The following is a 15,645-nucleotide window of genomic DNA, read 5'->3' as shown; positions in this document are numbered from 1 at the left end:
TCAGACCAAAGAGTAAAATGGAATTCCAGATGGATTGCATTTAATTCGGACACTCAAAATACATGGTGAAAATGACAATATTTTGTTGAATAATAACTTCTGATGGGCACTCATGTGGGGAAAGTTTTGAATGAAACAGCTGTTTGAAAAAAAAACATTCTGAAAAAAATAACATTTTAGTTATAATTTCCTTTATGTAGGCATGTATACTATTGGATTATGACATTACCTTACCATGTGGTCTGTGTTTGTGATGTCATCAGGAGTTTGCATATAAGAAAAAGTATGTATTAGAATGCTGATTTAATTCATATGCTGACCATGTAAGAGCTTCTGAGCTCAATTGCATCCAGGAGCAGTGGTCTGGTTAAATAAAAGACTTATTCAGACTCACACACACTGACAAAAAGAATTAAACTTAGGGCTACAGGATGATAATACATTTGTAAAATCCAATGTTCAGTTTTTAATGAACTGCCTCTCTATGAAGTTCTAATGTGCTTTACACATGACTCGTACTGAATTATCTGCAGTGCCCTAAAAAGCAGACGTTTCCTGTTTCCTGCTTTTAGGTGTGGAGATACTGAAGTTCTGGATGGCATACTGCTTCCAAATCAATAATGAAGTGCAGCTGTTTTAAAATCATATCTATAATATTGCTGATATTTCTAATTATACGCCGATATAAAGAAAGAATTAGATATTAAAAATGTGCACATTGCACAACAAACCGATATGTCAGGGAGATTTATAACTGAAAAATCACAGGATATAAAATATGCTGTGTATCTTCTTTGTCTTATCAAGTTTTCTTACCAATGTTTGAGTTCTGTCTTATCTTATCTCCAACAATAAAGGTCACCAGTGGCTCTGGTAAATCCACCGAACATTCAGAAAGCCTGTGTATACCAGTAGTGACTTATCTCTCCAGTCATTTTCCTTATACTAGGTAATTATCATTGCTTGCATCCCTCCCTTGGATTGCTTTATACTTTAAGAACTGATAGTTTCACTGCCTTACCTTGTGTACATGAGCTGTTGCTACCCATGTTTCTTGTGACGAAACAGAGCTTCATATATTCCTGTAGCTATCTCTGGTCCACAGGTAGGCTAATTTAATATTTTTGTGTGTTGGTAGTCGATTTCTCTAGCAGAATCTGCCATTCCAGTCTAACTTCACCTCTTCATGAATGGCTAATAATTTCTTTTGTATCTTTTTTCATCCTTTTCTCTTTCAGAGTGAACATACTAGTACTAACTGTCCATATTTCACTGTTGCTGACCCCTATGCTCTTGCTGTTTCATTTCTGGCCTAGTTTTTTTTTTTTTTCAGTTTTAAGAGTGGCATCCTGCCATTGTTTATTGACTAACAAAAAATAAGCAACATCATCTTGATTAAATATTCATGATACATTCTGTTATTCTATGGAGAGGTAAATGCTGCAAATAAATTATTCAGATGTGCAAGTCAATACCATGTTCCGTCGCTGAAACTATTCAGGGTCTGTGGGAGCATGCTTTAATTTAGATCTACCCAAAACATTGTCACAACTACCCTGTACCACACCTTGTTTTTTTTTTTTTGTTTGTTTGCTTGTTTAGGCAGCTATGCTCACCCACCAGTTTTAGCACAGTCTTGTTATGTATTTGTGTTTAAAGATGTTTGTCAGTTGATGCCTTGTTTAATAAACAGAACAGTTGCTAATTGCTAAGTGATCCTTTGCAGAAAGAGCAGTCTTTTTAAAATGGAGAAATGCTAAGAAACACATTTGTTCTTTACTTTTCTGCAGCTAGCTATGGACCATACCAAATCTGTAAAGGATGTCTGAATTGTTCAAAAGACAATGGGTGCATCGGCTGCCAACCAAAGCTGTTCTTCTTTCTTCGAAGAGAAGGCATGAGACAGTATGGGGAGTGTTTGCATTCCTGCCCATCGGGGTACTATGGACTCCGAGCTCCAGATATGAATAAATGTTCAAGTAAGTCTCTGCTTTATATTCTTCTAGTTTGATTTAGAGTACAACAAATTAGTGCATTGTAGAACAGTCATGGAACTGCTGTTCTACATAACTTCTTAGTAGTTTAGCTGAAGAAGCCTCTTGTTTTTTATATTTTCTATTGCTGTGCACTATAGCTAACTTATTTGAAGAGTTAGTACAATGTAGGTAGATAATCTGCACACACCATTTGGTTTCTGCTGCATGTATTCCTTTTGAGGCACCTGTCCAAATGGCTGTGATTCGTTTATTAGATTTGGATGGATTTTCCTTTTGATGCAGTGGTTTTGAGGAAATTAAATTTCCATACTCAAATTTTCTAACATACTGCCAAACGTATTGGTTCTACCCTATATCAGTAATGGCTGCTAAGGTCCTGCTTTAATTATTCAGGCACGTTATCTTCCTCTATAGATGAGCGAGGTAAAATTCTTCAAGCATCAGTAGCCCAAAGAGAAAATATGAGGAATATAAACTTCATCTCTTTTTTCCACAGAAAATCATTGCAGACATGATTTCTATGTATGCACAAGCAATGATTCACTTTTTGTCCCACAGAAAATCATTGCAGACGTGATTTCTATATATGCACAAGCAATGATTCACTTTTTTTTCCACAGAAAATCATTGCAGACATGATTTCTATGTATGCACAAGTAATGATTCACTTTTTTTTCCACAGAAAATCATTGCAGATGTGATTTCTATGTATGCATAAGCAATGATTCACTTTTTTTTCCACAGAAAATCATTGCAGATGTGATTTCTATGTATGCACAAGCAATGATTCACTTTTTTTATTCCTTCTTCAGATTGTTGTGACTGTGGAGTTGGTATATATAGGTTTGGAGGATGATTCTCACATGAGGGGTGTGGGGAGGCTTACCCCTGCAAAAAGCATTTTAAGTTAATTTTTTGCCCATGTGTTTTGGGCATTGTTTTTCATAATTTCTAATCTTCAGGATTGTGGAAACAGGCATTTCATAGTAGAATCTACATTAGGTTCCTCTACAGGTGAAATTCCTCAAATAATAGTAGCTCAAAGAAAAAATGCAGAGGAGCACAACCGCAGTCTCTGTTTCCCACATGAAGTCATTGCTAGTGCATTTTCCAAGAGTGAGACGACAATTTTTCACTTCTCTTTAGAAACTTCTTTCTTCTTCAAATCATGCAACTGTTTTTTTTTCATCCTTCTATGTTCCAGGCATTATTTTTCACCATTTCGAGTCTTTGAGATTGTGAAAATTGACAACCGGCACATTATATACATGATCCATGGAGGAACTTTTTAATTTATGAAAAGAGAAGTGCAATTAGAGTAAGAACTGCAATCAGAATGATTTACTGGTTAAATTTCTCTATTTATAATATGGGGGAAAAAAAAATATATATATATATATATATATATATATATATATGGGTCTCCTTCTAATGACGAAAGCAATAATTAGACAGGGAAAATACACCGGGCAGAAAACCGACACAACGCGGTTGACCGCCGACCTCCGACCGACAAGAGACAGGAAACGACGGAATGTGTATGTGTACCTGGTAAGTATCAGGATAGTGAGGATTTAGGTAGGGAGTAGGGAGCGACAGGTAAAATACGGGTTAGGGTGCAGGTAGGGAGAGTGTGCAGTGTAGTGTAGGAGGGGGGTTTTTGGGTGTGTGGTGAGTTTAGGGTTAGCAGGTAGGTAGGAGGAGTGTGTAGTGTCGAGCTTGGGGGTTGGGGTGGGTGTGGAGTTAGGTTAGGGTTGGGGTGTAGGTAGAGTTTGGGTTTGTGGTGTAGGTAAGGGGAGGGTGGGTGCGTGTGGTATTAGTTAGGGTGCAGTGGTGGGGTAGTGTGTGGTGTGTTGTGTTAGGGGTTTGGTAGTGGCTAGTGTGTGTTGGTGTAGTGGTATGTGTTGTGTTGTTTGCTGTGTGTGTGTGTTTGTGTGTGTGTTCGGTGTAGTTTATTGTAATTGTTTGTCGTTTTAGCGTTGTCGGGTTATTAGCTAGGTCGGTTTTATATTGCTTATATATTCATATATTAGGGGTAGGGTAGGGAGGGTGTGGTGTCGGTGTTGGGTAGTGGGGTGTTGGGGTGGTTAGGGTGTATAGGGTGGGAGTTAGGGGGTGAGCGGGCAGGTAGTGAGGTGTGTATGGGTGTAGGTAGGGGTTGGTGTAGGGAGCTAGTTAGGGGGGCTTGTAGCTGGGTGTTGCAGTGTATGCTGTGGTTAGTGTGTAGGGTGTTATGTTAGGGTGGGTTGTCGGGTGTGGTGGGTGTAGGGTTTAGTGGTTTAGGGTGTGAGGTGTTATGGTTGGCGCTGGCACTAGTATGTGTATATGTATATATATATATATATATATATATATATATATATATATATTTTTTTTTTTTTTTTCATAATAAATATACTTGTGCCATGATATTTTAGGCATGTTGAAATGTTACATTTTTGAATGACTTTAAGACTTTTAATTTACAGTAGTGGAATACATAATTTATTTATAGCTTGTCTTATATTCTAAATATGTTATTCCTAATTCTTTCTACATCATGTATTTCTATGGCTGTTTGATTAGTAAAGGCACTGCCTCGAGAGCAAAAGAGGTAATAAGCCCTCTATACTCTGCACTAATCTGACTCATAATTGAGTAGAACACCCCATTTGGCATGTACTGTACAAAGCACCTACAACAACTGGAGAGAACTCAGAGGTTTCTAACAAAGATCAAGGGACTCCAGCACATGCCTTACAAAGACTAACTAGAGCCCTGTCACTACACTTAGAGAAGACTTATGCCTGGCCTACAGAACAATCCAAGACCCAAACCTAATGAACTTGCTGCATATCCATAAATCAAATGGGACTAGGGCTACCCATTCCAGGAACCTAAATATGGCCTGTAACATAAATAGAACATACTGGAGGGAAAGATTTATCTCACAGTAATTGCTGTGTCTTTGGAATGGGCTACCAGTTCATGTGAACCAGAGCACCTCTATGACATGTTCAAGAGAAACCTGGATGAATGAATGGGGCACCATAAATTCCTACAGGGTATAGCACCCACAACTCCCCTGGACATGGGCAGTCATCACTAAATGCAGTTTTGGATATTGACTAGCATTTCCATGGCATTAGATTGGGATGAAACTGCTAGGCTTAAAATGACGATAGCTTAGTAATCTCCTATGATTCTATAATACACATTGAGTGTTACAGTTTGCTATCCAAATGAAATTAAAGTTATATTTTAGGGCATCACTTCAGAATACATTGAGATACAGAACAATTAAATGTAGCTAAACTTGTGAGAAAAACAAAAAACAAAAGATCTGATCACCTAAAATTGCAATACCATTTCAGAGCAGACTGAAGTAACAGCAGTCCCCCAACACCAACAAAATACACAGAGCTGTGTTGTTCTGTGCACACTTCATACTCTTATGCAAGGGACACCACCTGATTAGCAAATTACTATTCCATCTCTTATCTGCCACATATCAGGAAGAATACAGAATTTTCCTCATGTTGCAAATTTGCTTTTAGGTTGCAACACCTTTAGGAAGGTAAGTATATGTAATTTTGCAAACCTGTGTCATTGCTAATTATTAAAATTGACTATTTTTAATCAATGTTATCTTAGATGAATTAATCATGGCCAGCCATCCTTTGATTAGCTGCGGTCTAATTGCCAATACAACTGTCAATGCAGTGATGATTCAGTGGGCCATAAGTGATCCATTGTGATTACTGGCTGTGACAAAGCATTAGGAGGAATTGATAATAATTTTATAACACAAGAAATTCTGTTCAATCAAATTATGTATTGTATTGATAAAAATAACATGTAGAAAAATACTGAAAGCCCAAACAAAGTGAGATGAAACCTTATGTTTTATGCAAGTTCTGTTTGAGACATCCGATGCTTTTGGGTTTATATCAAACTCAGTGTTAAGATTTAGAAGGAATTTTTTTTTAATAATGCATACAGTTATATTAGCAGGTTCCACGTGATATGTACTTTTGGCAAACAAAATAAATGATTAAGCTCCTTCAAACTTAAAACAAGCAAGTAGAACTTCTACCCTAACAGCTTTAAACATCCACTTCCATACAAAACTTATAAACGTATGCTATGCATTTGTAAAACATAAGTTCACTTCCATCCACTTCTGTATGTGAAGCTTTATAAACAGTGCCATCACATCTTAACTTCCTCATGCATCCTTACCAGTTACCCAGTCTGTTTATTAACTAGACATTCAGCACATATACACAGTTCCACATTCTGTGTATGAAGCTAAAAACTGAACACTGACAAAACACTTATATATAAAAAAGCAATTAAAGTCCTTTCTTCTGAATCTAAGCAACTAAATGGGTCAGCCATCAAAATATTTCCTTCATTAGGCCAACATGATGGCATAAAGTGATAAAGACCTAAGTATAGTGCAGGTGACCTGAGTTACTTACCAGCTCAGGTGTCTGTGATGCTGGTGGAGGGGTGGATGGATGTGCCCATCCTGGTGGGGAAGGTATTTGTCCAGGTGTTACCTGCAGAGGTGTTGTCCATAGGGGGATATAGTACTTGGATGTAACAGGCAAATGCAGGAGTGGGGAGGGGGGATACCAATGGCTAGCTCATAAGTGCAATAATTCTCAGTGGAAGCAATCACTTCTCCCCATATGCCCTTAGGTTGTGCAAGCTGGTCTTGCCTTAGAATAGAGATAGTCAGGAGGCAGAAGGAGAGGTTGGTATACCTGGAGATGGGTGGAGGCACTGTCGTTACAGAAGGGGAAAAATCCTTAGATTGTGGCAAAGCCCATAACTCCTCTCATACAGTGGGCTTTGACCACTGCTCCACTTAACAATTATGTCTAAATTGGAGTTAGTCAGACTGGGGGTAGGTTGTCATTTTTTCAGTAGCTGGCTCATTTGATCTGTTAGTTTTAAAGAAATGGGCTTTGATTAAGCCATCATTTAGGAAGTTTATGTGCACCACAGTAGCTCCAGGTATGTGGCATGGAGGTTTCATGCATTTCTTATGTGCTCTGTGATTCTGCTGCTTCCATTTTATTTATGAGGATCAATTATACTACAATTTTTTCTACAATTTTCTGTAAACTGACTGCATCTTTGGCCTGTCTCAAGTCCAGGTTATGAATGCAAATGAGATCTTTGGTCCAACTTACTCATACATTTAACAAATTAATAAACAAGTTAGTAAATCAATAAAGGATTCCGCAGTCTAGTGGAAGCCTTCTTTGTTCTTTAAGAACTTCTCTGCTGTAAGCAGATACAATATAAGCCTGTTAATATTCTTATGTTTTAACTTCGCAACATACCTTTCAACTGTACAGATTTTTGCAGAATGTCCAGATTTCTGCCTCATATTTTTGGTCCGTTTTTTCATAAAAATTGTGATTTTCTGGCAAATTAGTAACAAATCATTAATGACTGAAATTAGAAAATAATGACAGATATTTGAGTTTCGGACTTCCTACCCTTCAGAAAATTCATGCTAATGCAAAACTTGTTATTCTGTCAACTTTCTAAGTTTGTAAGAGCAATATTTAAAAATTGTCCCTATTTGTGGGCCTTTATCCCACTTTTATTTATGGCTTTGTCCCGGTTTCTTGCTTTAAGAGGTTGAGAAGTATGCCTTGCAAGGAGATAATACAATGAATACCTTAAGATATATACTTTTTGAATTTATCGCACATAATTTATCTAACTCCTTGACCATTGCTCTCCAGCTTCTACCAAATCCATCAACAAAGGTACGCTCCTCTTTGTAATACTATTTTCTGAGTTTTCATCTTTCTACGAAGAATTACAGACAGCTCATGCTAACATATTACACCATCTAAATCCAATTATCCAGCTTCTATAACTCTCGCTCCAACTGATATACTGTATTTTTCCGCCTTGGTTACCAAGTACTATGGATAATCTTTTGTCAGCACTCTGTGTTTTTTTTTCTATAACCATTAATGACAGCTTGTGATAAACTTTAATTTGTCCTAAGTCTGTTTCGTAATTAGTCTTCACCTCTTTTTGTATGATGCTAAAGAGATATACGTATCATATGTTTCTTATGAAAACTGTGTTTTACAAAGAGAAATTTGAATTACAGATGTTATATATTAGTAACTTGATTCATTATCTGTTTAGCTTCTTTATATTACACATGATTTTTGGACATTTGTATTATATTTGTCCATGTTATATTGTGTGTTTATTTTTATTACACTGTATATGTTGTATTCTTATTGGGACTAGGTAGTGCCTGAAGAAGGTCCATGGATCAATGTATTTAACTTGGTTAACAAATGTAAAAAATAAAGATAAAGTAAATACTAGATGCGTTCCTTTCTTACAAAAAGTCTAGGTTATCATACCCACTATAATGTATGCTTTATATATGTTATACCTCATACTGTTGGACGGAGAGTAAAACTAACCAAAATATACATTTCTGACTTAAATAGCTGTTGGTCTGGGTAATTTGTAATATATTTATTTAAACTTTATCCTGACGTTATGTTTCTATAATTACTGTTGTCAGCATATTTTAAATAGAAACAACCTGCAAAAAGACTGATTTAATGCTTAACAGGTTGGCCTGTTAAGCAATGTCCATTTTCAGAGGGGCCAAAGGAAAAAAGCTTCCTTTATATAAAATTAAACAGAAAGTTTAATATGATGTCAGAAATGTATTACAATGGATTACTTATATATTGCATTGCATTACAAGCATAAACAGACAACAATCTGTACAATTCACCATTTCTCATAAATAAAATATAGGATACCTTGCCTTAATGCAAAACAATTCTGTTTCCCTGAACAATAACTCAGACCTGCAAACTTCAAATATGTTGTTTTGTCTTTTAGCTTAGTGCAGATATCAGGATGGGGGGGGGTAAAGTAGGGGGTATTGCTTATCAGGGTATTGTTTGCTGTCGCAAGCAGTTGGCTGTGGGGAATGTAAAGCATATTATCACAGTATAAATGGAGAAGTATCAAACTCACCCAACAAGATTCTGAGAACTTATGTTACCACTCTTCCTTTATTTCCAGCGGGGCAACAAAGTAAAGATTGTTAATGTTTAACAGAGTTCTGAATTTACCTGCAGTGACTCCTAACATTAAGCTGTTCCATAACTTCATCTGCTCCATTTTAATGGACAGGTAGTCCACTGAAGAATACTTTGTTGTTTGCATAGAGACCCCAATCAATGCTTTCAGTGAGATACTACCCATAAATATTGAATAATATAGACAATGAGGACTGAGTCTCCAATCATAACCATTTTTTATGTATCTGAGCAATAGATGTCAAAACATTCACCTTGAGAGTGAAGCTCAAGAAGTGAAATTCTAGGTATTCATTTTGAGAACATGTAAGTAAATGGATATTATGGAATTTATAATACATTGTAGCACTCTGATTGTCCTTCTCAGACAATGACATTAATGATGTTACTGAAATGTAACAAGTTGTTACAGAATGCTGCATATCATACCTAAATTTTAATTTCAAAAAGAACTTCACCCCACCTTGTGCTGCCATGAAAACAAGCAACTGAAACTGCATGTGCTCTGTGTGTGTGTGTGTGTGTGTGTGTGTGTGTGTGTGTGTGTGTGTGTGTGTGTTTGTAGTTTTGTTTTATTTATTTTAGTTACAGCTGCTCTTGGTTTAATCTCTAAATACTTAGGATTTTTACATACCTTGATGGGATTGAACCCCGTTCCTAAGTCAGGGCATAATTGCCATGGTGACCAAAGACACAGAATGCATTATGTTTGTTTAACAGCAGGTTTCATATGTAAGAAGTTTTCAATAACAGACTTGGTATTGTTTGTTGTAGACAGGTTATTATACATGAACTTTGCCATAACAAGGTTATTTTCAGTCTTGTTTATAGAGTGCAGTCAGTACACTCCATGAATTCAAACTTATTTAAGCAAAATACTGTGTTAAATGTCCAACAAAATAACTGGATTTGCATGCTACTAGCAATTTAGTGGCTTGATAAAATCAAACAATGATCTATATAACCTAATGTATCAAAGTATACATCTTTTAATCTTGTGAGCAATTAATTTGCCGGTTAATATTTAAGCATTCATATTCTTTGATGTGATAGACCTTGAAAGAAAGCTTTGTGAGAGATAAATGTCTGTTTCCTGGTAAAGGTAGTGCCAGGGAGGATGAAATGTTAACACACACACACACACACACACACACACACACACACACACACACACACACACACACACACACACACACACACACACACACACACACACACATTTCATTTTATGAAAATAGCTGTTATACTTTGTATGTTTGAAAAGTTTGTAAAATTCAATAAAAATATATTTGAAAAAAAAAAAAAGAAAATAGCTGTTATACACAGATATTTTTGTCATAGATTTTATTCCTAAAGTTGCCCAGATTTAGGGAAAAAAAACGTGCTAATGCATAATTAAAAGAAAACTGTTCTGATACGTCAAAATTCATGGTTTTCATCTTGGAGCATTTTCTTACATGCAAAGTGACATTTATATAAATTTATTTAACACCTCTGAATGCGGAGTGGTTATTTTATAGAACGTCATCATCTAGGTAAAGAAATGCAAAATGCATATACTAGCACAAAGACTTTATGGAACTACAAAAATTCTATTATCAAATACCAGAATATGTAAAGTTTGTTTATTTCGTATAGAAGCACATGTGTCCGTATGATAATCTATGAAGTCATAACCCCATTCTTCATACTCACAGAAACAGCAATCAAAGTTTCATCTAGGTGTTAGACACAGAGCCTACAACAACAGTCCTGCACAGAGAGTTTTATGTAGAATCTGCAATAGTACCCTTTCACAGGGATTACATATGGAACCTACAGCAGTGACTTCATAATGAGATTATACCTGGAACCAGTACCAGCAAATTTACACAGGGAGTGCATAGGGGGGTCAAGAGAGAAATCTTGCATATCGATCTTGCATTAGTAAATTTAGGCAGGAGTATATATAGAGCCTATAACTTCTCACTAGGACTGCATACTGGTTCTGCAAAAGCAATTTCTTGTCTTCCAATCCTATGCATGAATCCAGAAACTGCAGGTCACAAATGCCTGAAAAATAAACTGCAATTCAAAAAAAAAAAAAGAAGTTTCACTCCCTGCACCCTCAGATGAAGGGGGCTACACCTCTCCCACTCCTGTTACTTATCTGTCCATCTATCTATCTATGTATCTATCTATCTATCTATCTATCTATCTATCTATCTATCTATCTATCTATCTATCTATCTACCTATCTATCTATCTATCTCTCTGTCTATTTATATCTATATTTATATCTATATTTGCATCTATCTATCTTCACTTCAGAGTACGGGGAATATGATGAAGTACTGCTATAGCAGGCAACAGGCAGCCCAGCCTCACACATATGATACATGCAAATGCCTCATACAAGTCCTGTTTGTTAACCTTAATCAGGTATGGCATATGGAGCCTCTAGGGTAACCTTGTACAAAGATTGAATACGGAACCTACATCAGTAACACCATACTGAAAATTTAAGACTGCATGTGGAATCTACTGCTGCAGTCTTACACATGAATTGAAATCTGTAGCAGCAAACTTGCTTCAGGCAATAGTCGTGTTTTTTTAATTTTTAGAATTAATATATGAAAGTGTATTAGGGACATAGTTTTACAGACTATAATTGTAAGCATTTCTGTAACCTTTCACTTGAGGATTGTAACTGAAAGTGAAGCCCATATCAAGGTGTTTCCCATTTTAGAAATCTGCAATAAGTTATTAGCTCAACATTGTATACATAGCAATTCTAGTCCTGCACGGTCTGAGTTTTGTTCTTTAGTAACAGGCCTTACTCTATTAAACCAAATATAGTATTGTTGTAAAATGCAGAAAGCTACAGTTAATCACTTGTATTTATATAAAAGTCACAGCTGAGTTCAGTTTATTTTATTGTTATGGATTGTATATAATTCATTATTTCCTTTTGTACTGCTTATTTTGCCTTCGTTAGTGATTAAATGTTGAACACATGATGGTTTCCAGTTGAAGTATATGAATGTAAGAAACAGATGAGTAGCAAAATATCTAGTGGCAGTTCTGATGAGCTTTTAACTGTTCTTGGCATTTATCCAGGTTGCCTGCTATCGACTGAAAACTAGGAGTGTTTGCTTTTAATTGTACATTTGTTTTTCACTAACAAGTTCATTTTGGCAATATACTTTGCAAAGTTAGTTGAAACCTCAAAATATTGTAAAATAAAAGTAGCATAAACAATATCTGAAGTTAGTTGATGACTTAACAATTTACTATTGGCAAAGCTCTTGCACAGCAACAGACCACATTGCTTTGCCTGAACTTTTTCAGATTTCAGTTTTAGTCAGTGCCTTGAATCAAGCCTATCTCAGCAAAGTGAAACTCGGGGACTGGGCATCTTGTGTGGCACTTGGTGCAAAGGGTTAAGGCCCTAAGCTATAGGTCCTGTGGTCAAGGGTTTGATTCCCTTAACCCTCATTTTACCTATTGTGTGGCCTTGAGTCAGTCATTTAATCAAATATGAATCCCAAGTTGTCCCTGAAAAAGAACCACGTGTCCAGTCCTGGTTAACAAATGGGTATTATAAGGAAGGTATGAGCTTTTATTGTGACTGTTCACATCACATTTTTAGGACCACAAAGTCAGAAAAATATCATTTAAATGCTACTATCTTTTGAGGAAAGATCCTTTCACACATAAAATGTGTGTGTGTGTGTGTGTGTGTGTGTGTGTGTGTGTGTGTGTGTGTGTGTGTGTGTGTGTGTGTTATATGTTACCAGCAGTATGACATATTGCAAATCGGTGTAAGAAATTAAAACCAGTTTATATTATGAAACAATGAATATCACAGCAGAACATTAAGAAGCCTTTGCATTATTTAATACTACATTGCATAGCCAAGTGCAGATAAATTATTTGATATTGCATACTGAGCCTCCCCATGATGTTAAAGTAAATCAGCATCATCATATAATTCTAAGATTTATATTTGGTAGAAGAGTAAATACTAAGTATTGTATTGCTGTTAAATAAATAGATAAACAGATATATAAATGAATAAATGAAAATGACACTGAGGAAGACTGCATGCTATAATTTTGGGGTGAGGAACCAGCAGCTCAGAGACTTGTTAACTCCTGTTACACTATATTTAATTTGTTGCTGTTTAATGGTGGGACTACCATGCCTCTTTTGCATATGCCCTCTCTCTTTCTGTTCTTCTGACAAAGCATCCTGGGTATCACCAGCCATACAGAACCATGGCGACTTAGCAGCATGCAGATTACATATCAAGTAGAAGCATAAGCAACTTATGTATGAATTGGTCTGGTACAAATAATTTAGGCATTGCATGCCAGAGGAATGAAGTGTACCTGCAATGAGCACCACTTTTTTAGATGTTAGATATGGGAGGGGTGCTTTGGACAACATTTATCAGTGTATCATTTTTGGAAGTGACAGAGGACTTGGAGAGGGGTTATTACTGCACAGATAATATAAGGCATGGGAGAAAAATCAAATGGAAGTCCTAAATTCTCTGAGTTGCATAGTGAGAGGAGAAGAAAAAACAAGAAAATATAAATTACTTGATAGTGAAGAGGGAACACTCTATCTATCTATAAATCTATTTGTCTATCTATCTATCTGTCTATCTATCTATCCATCTAGCTATCTATATCTCTGTCTCTGTCTCTGTCTCACTCTCTCTCTCTCTATATATATATATATATATATATATATATATATATATATATATATATATATTTATAAGCATTCCTATGCAGTAAAAGATGGTAGTGCTTGTGAATAGTGTGTCATTACATTGTCTCTAAGTGTTGCAGACAGTGAAGCCAGTCACAATGCAGTGCAGAAGTTACTGTTATCAGAAAATATATCCACACATAAGCAGCATGTACAGTGAAATGAAGCTCACACCAGATTTTGTCCCATGCCATGGGCCACCTATTCGCTGTTTTGCTTTGTAATGCTGCGCTATGTCTTGTAAGTTAGAAATACTTCACAGAGCAAATATCATGCACACTTTTGCTAACCTATCCTTAGTGCTAATGATTTAACCAGTTCTAATACGGCACCATCTGGCTGCCTGTCCTTTGCCATAGTAGAAACTTTGTTCAGTCCTACCAGCTGCCCACTTAACTACCTTTCCTTCATCATGAAATTATTTGTTGAGCATCAGATGTGCTGTGTTGACAAGATCAGACCATCTGTAGTTTTGTATTTCAGAGTTTCCAGCCAGATTCAAACACTGATTTTTTTACCGGTGTGCCGATCTGTCCTGTCGATCCTGTGTGGTTCACAAAACAACTGCTGACCATTAAATTATTCAATCCACTTACATGACACCAATAGGTATAAATAAAGATACATATAATAGCCCTTCTGAAGGGAAACAATACTAGAGCATAATGCATAACTGGAGTACCTTTTGTGAACAAGCTTGGATGGTTCAGATCTTGGGACCTAAAAATTAGACTAGGTCCTCTTATACCAAAACTAACTAGTGTTTCAACCAAACCATTTTCATTTGTCTACTCATCTGGTGAATGTAAATAAAAGAAGCTCTTCTTAAGGAAGGTATGAAAGCAGTATAATATTACTGTTGTCCATGATAATATTCACTCAGAACACACATTTATGTCTATGTTATCTGTTTTAGAGCTTCACTTTCTTTCTTAGAAATGAAGAATATTTTAAATACCAGTATAATACCTTGGCAGTTCTGCTCTTATTTATTTATTTGTGCATAATATAGTAAAGTATAAAGTCAAGTCTATGTCTGTGAGGTGCTGAAAACAGTACAGACATGAGTCATAGCTAATTGACATACTTGACCTCATTATCACCTGTTATTTATCAAATACATTAAAGAATATTTTAAGTAGTTATGACAAATCCATCAAAGGGCGCAGAAGGCATACAGACTGAATTTTATATATTTTTTAACCTAGATCCTGATTACTTCTGTCCGTACCAATTGTGAATAGGACAGATTGAGAACCAGCTGTGCACATGCTATACAGGAACTGCATGTATAAGGCATGTACCAAACAGTAAATGCTTTCAAAGAAGTAAATACAAAAGCATGCATTATTTAAACCTGTCTTCACTAATACAGTAAACAATGCATACAGAAGCCTTAGACAATAAAGTTCGTAGTGAGCTTTACATTTTAGTGCACCTCTCCTGTACTCAGAAACAACTTTTCCATACACACTGTTTCATTCTTAACATACAGTCACCTAAAATAGATGTCTTCTCAAGCAGTTTTAACCCCTTAGGTATCCTGACATTTCCTGATTCATTCATACAGTAGCAACGTATCAGTCTCTACTGAAATTTTGAAATGTTTTCAAATTATAATGCATTATTATTCATCTTATGAATAGTTTTACATTTATTGTATGAATGGCGAACATTTAGGTGGACTTGAATTATTTCAGTTGAGGCCCAGGCATGAAGATTCTGGTCATCAGTTACATTATTATCTGGCCCGCGCTGGCCACATGACATTTGATTTCTAAAATGCATTGGAGCAG

General features: G+C 36.0%; 1 protein-coding gene across 1 annotated transcript in view; it reads left to right on the top strand.

The window, feature by feature from the left end:
• The first annotated feature begins 1,731 nt into the window (after window positions 1-1,731).
• Window positions 1,732-15,645, top strand: part of RSPO2 (R-spondin 2) — a 162,260-nt gene continuing 148,346 nt past the window's right edge. The window contains exon 1 of the mRNA XM_044065712.1: window positions 1,732-1,979. Coding sequence (XP_043921647.1) covers window positions 1,754-1,979 — 226 coding nt within the window. The 5' untranslated portion in view covers window positions 1,732-1,753. The remainder of the gene's footprint in view (window positions 1,980-15,645) is intronic.

Source organism: Protopterus annectens, chromosome 3.part0, assembly GCF_019279795.1.
Source record: "Protopterus annectens isolate FY-2018-M chromosome 3.part0, PAN1.0, whole genome shotgun sequence".
In the NCBI taxonomy this organism is placed as follows: domain Eukaryota; kingdom Metazoa; phylum Chordata; order Ceratodontiformes; family Protopteridae; genus Protopterus; species Protopterus annectens.
This window is presented reverse-complemented; position numbering and strand designations above follow the sequence as displayed.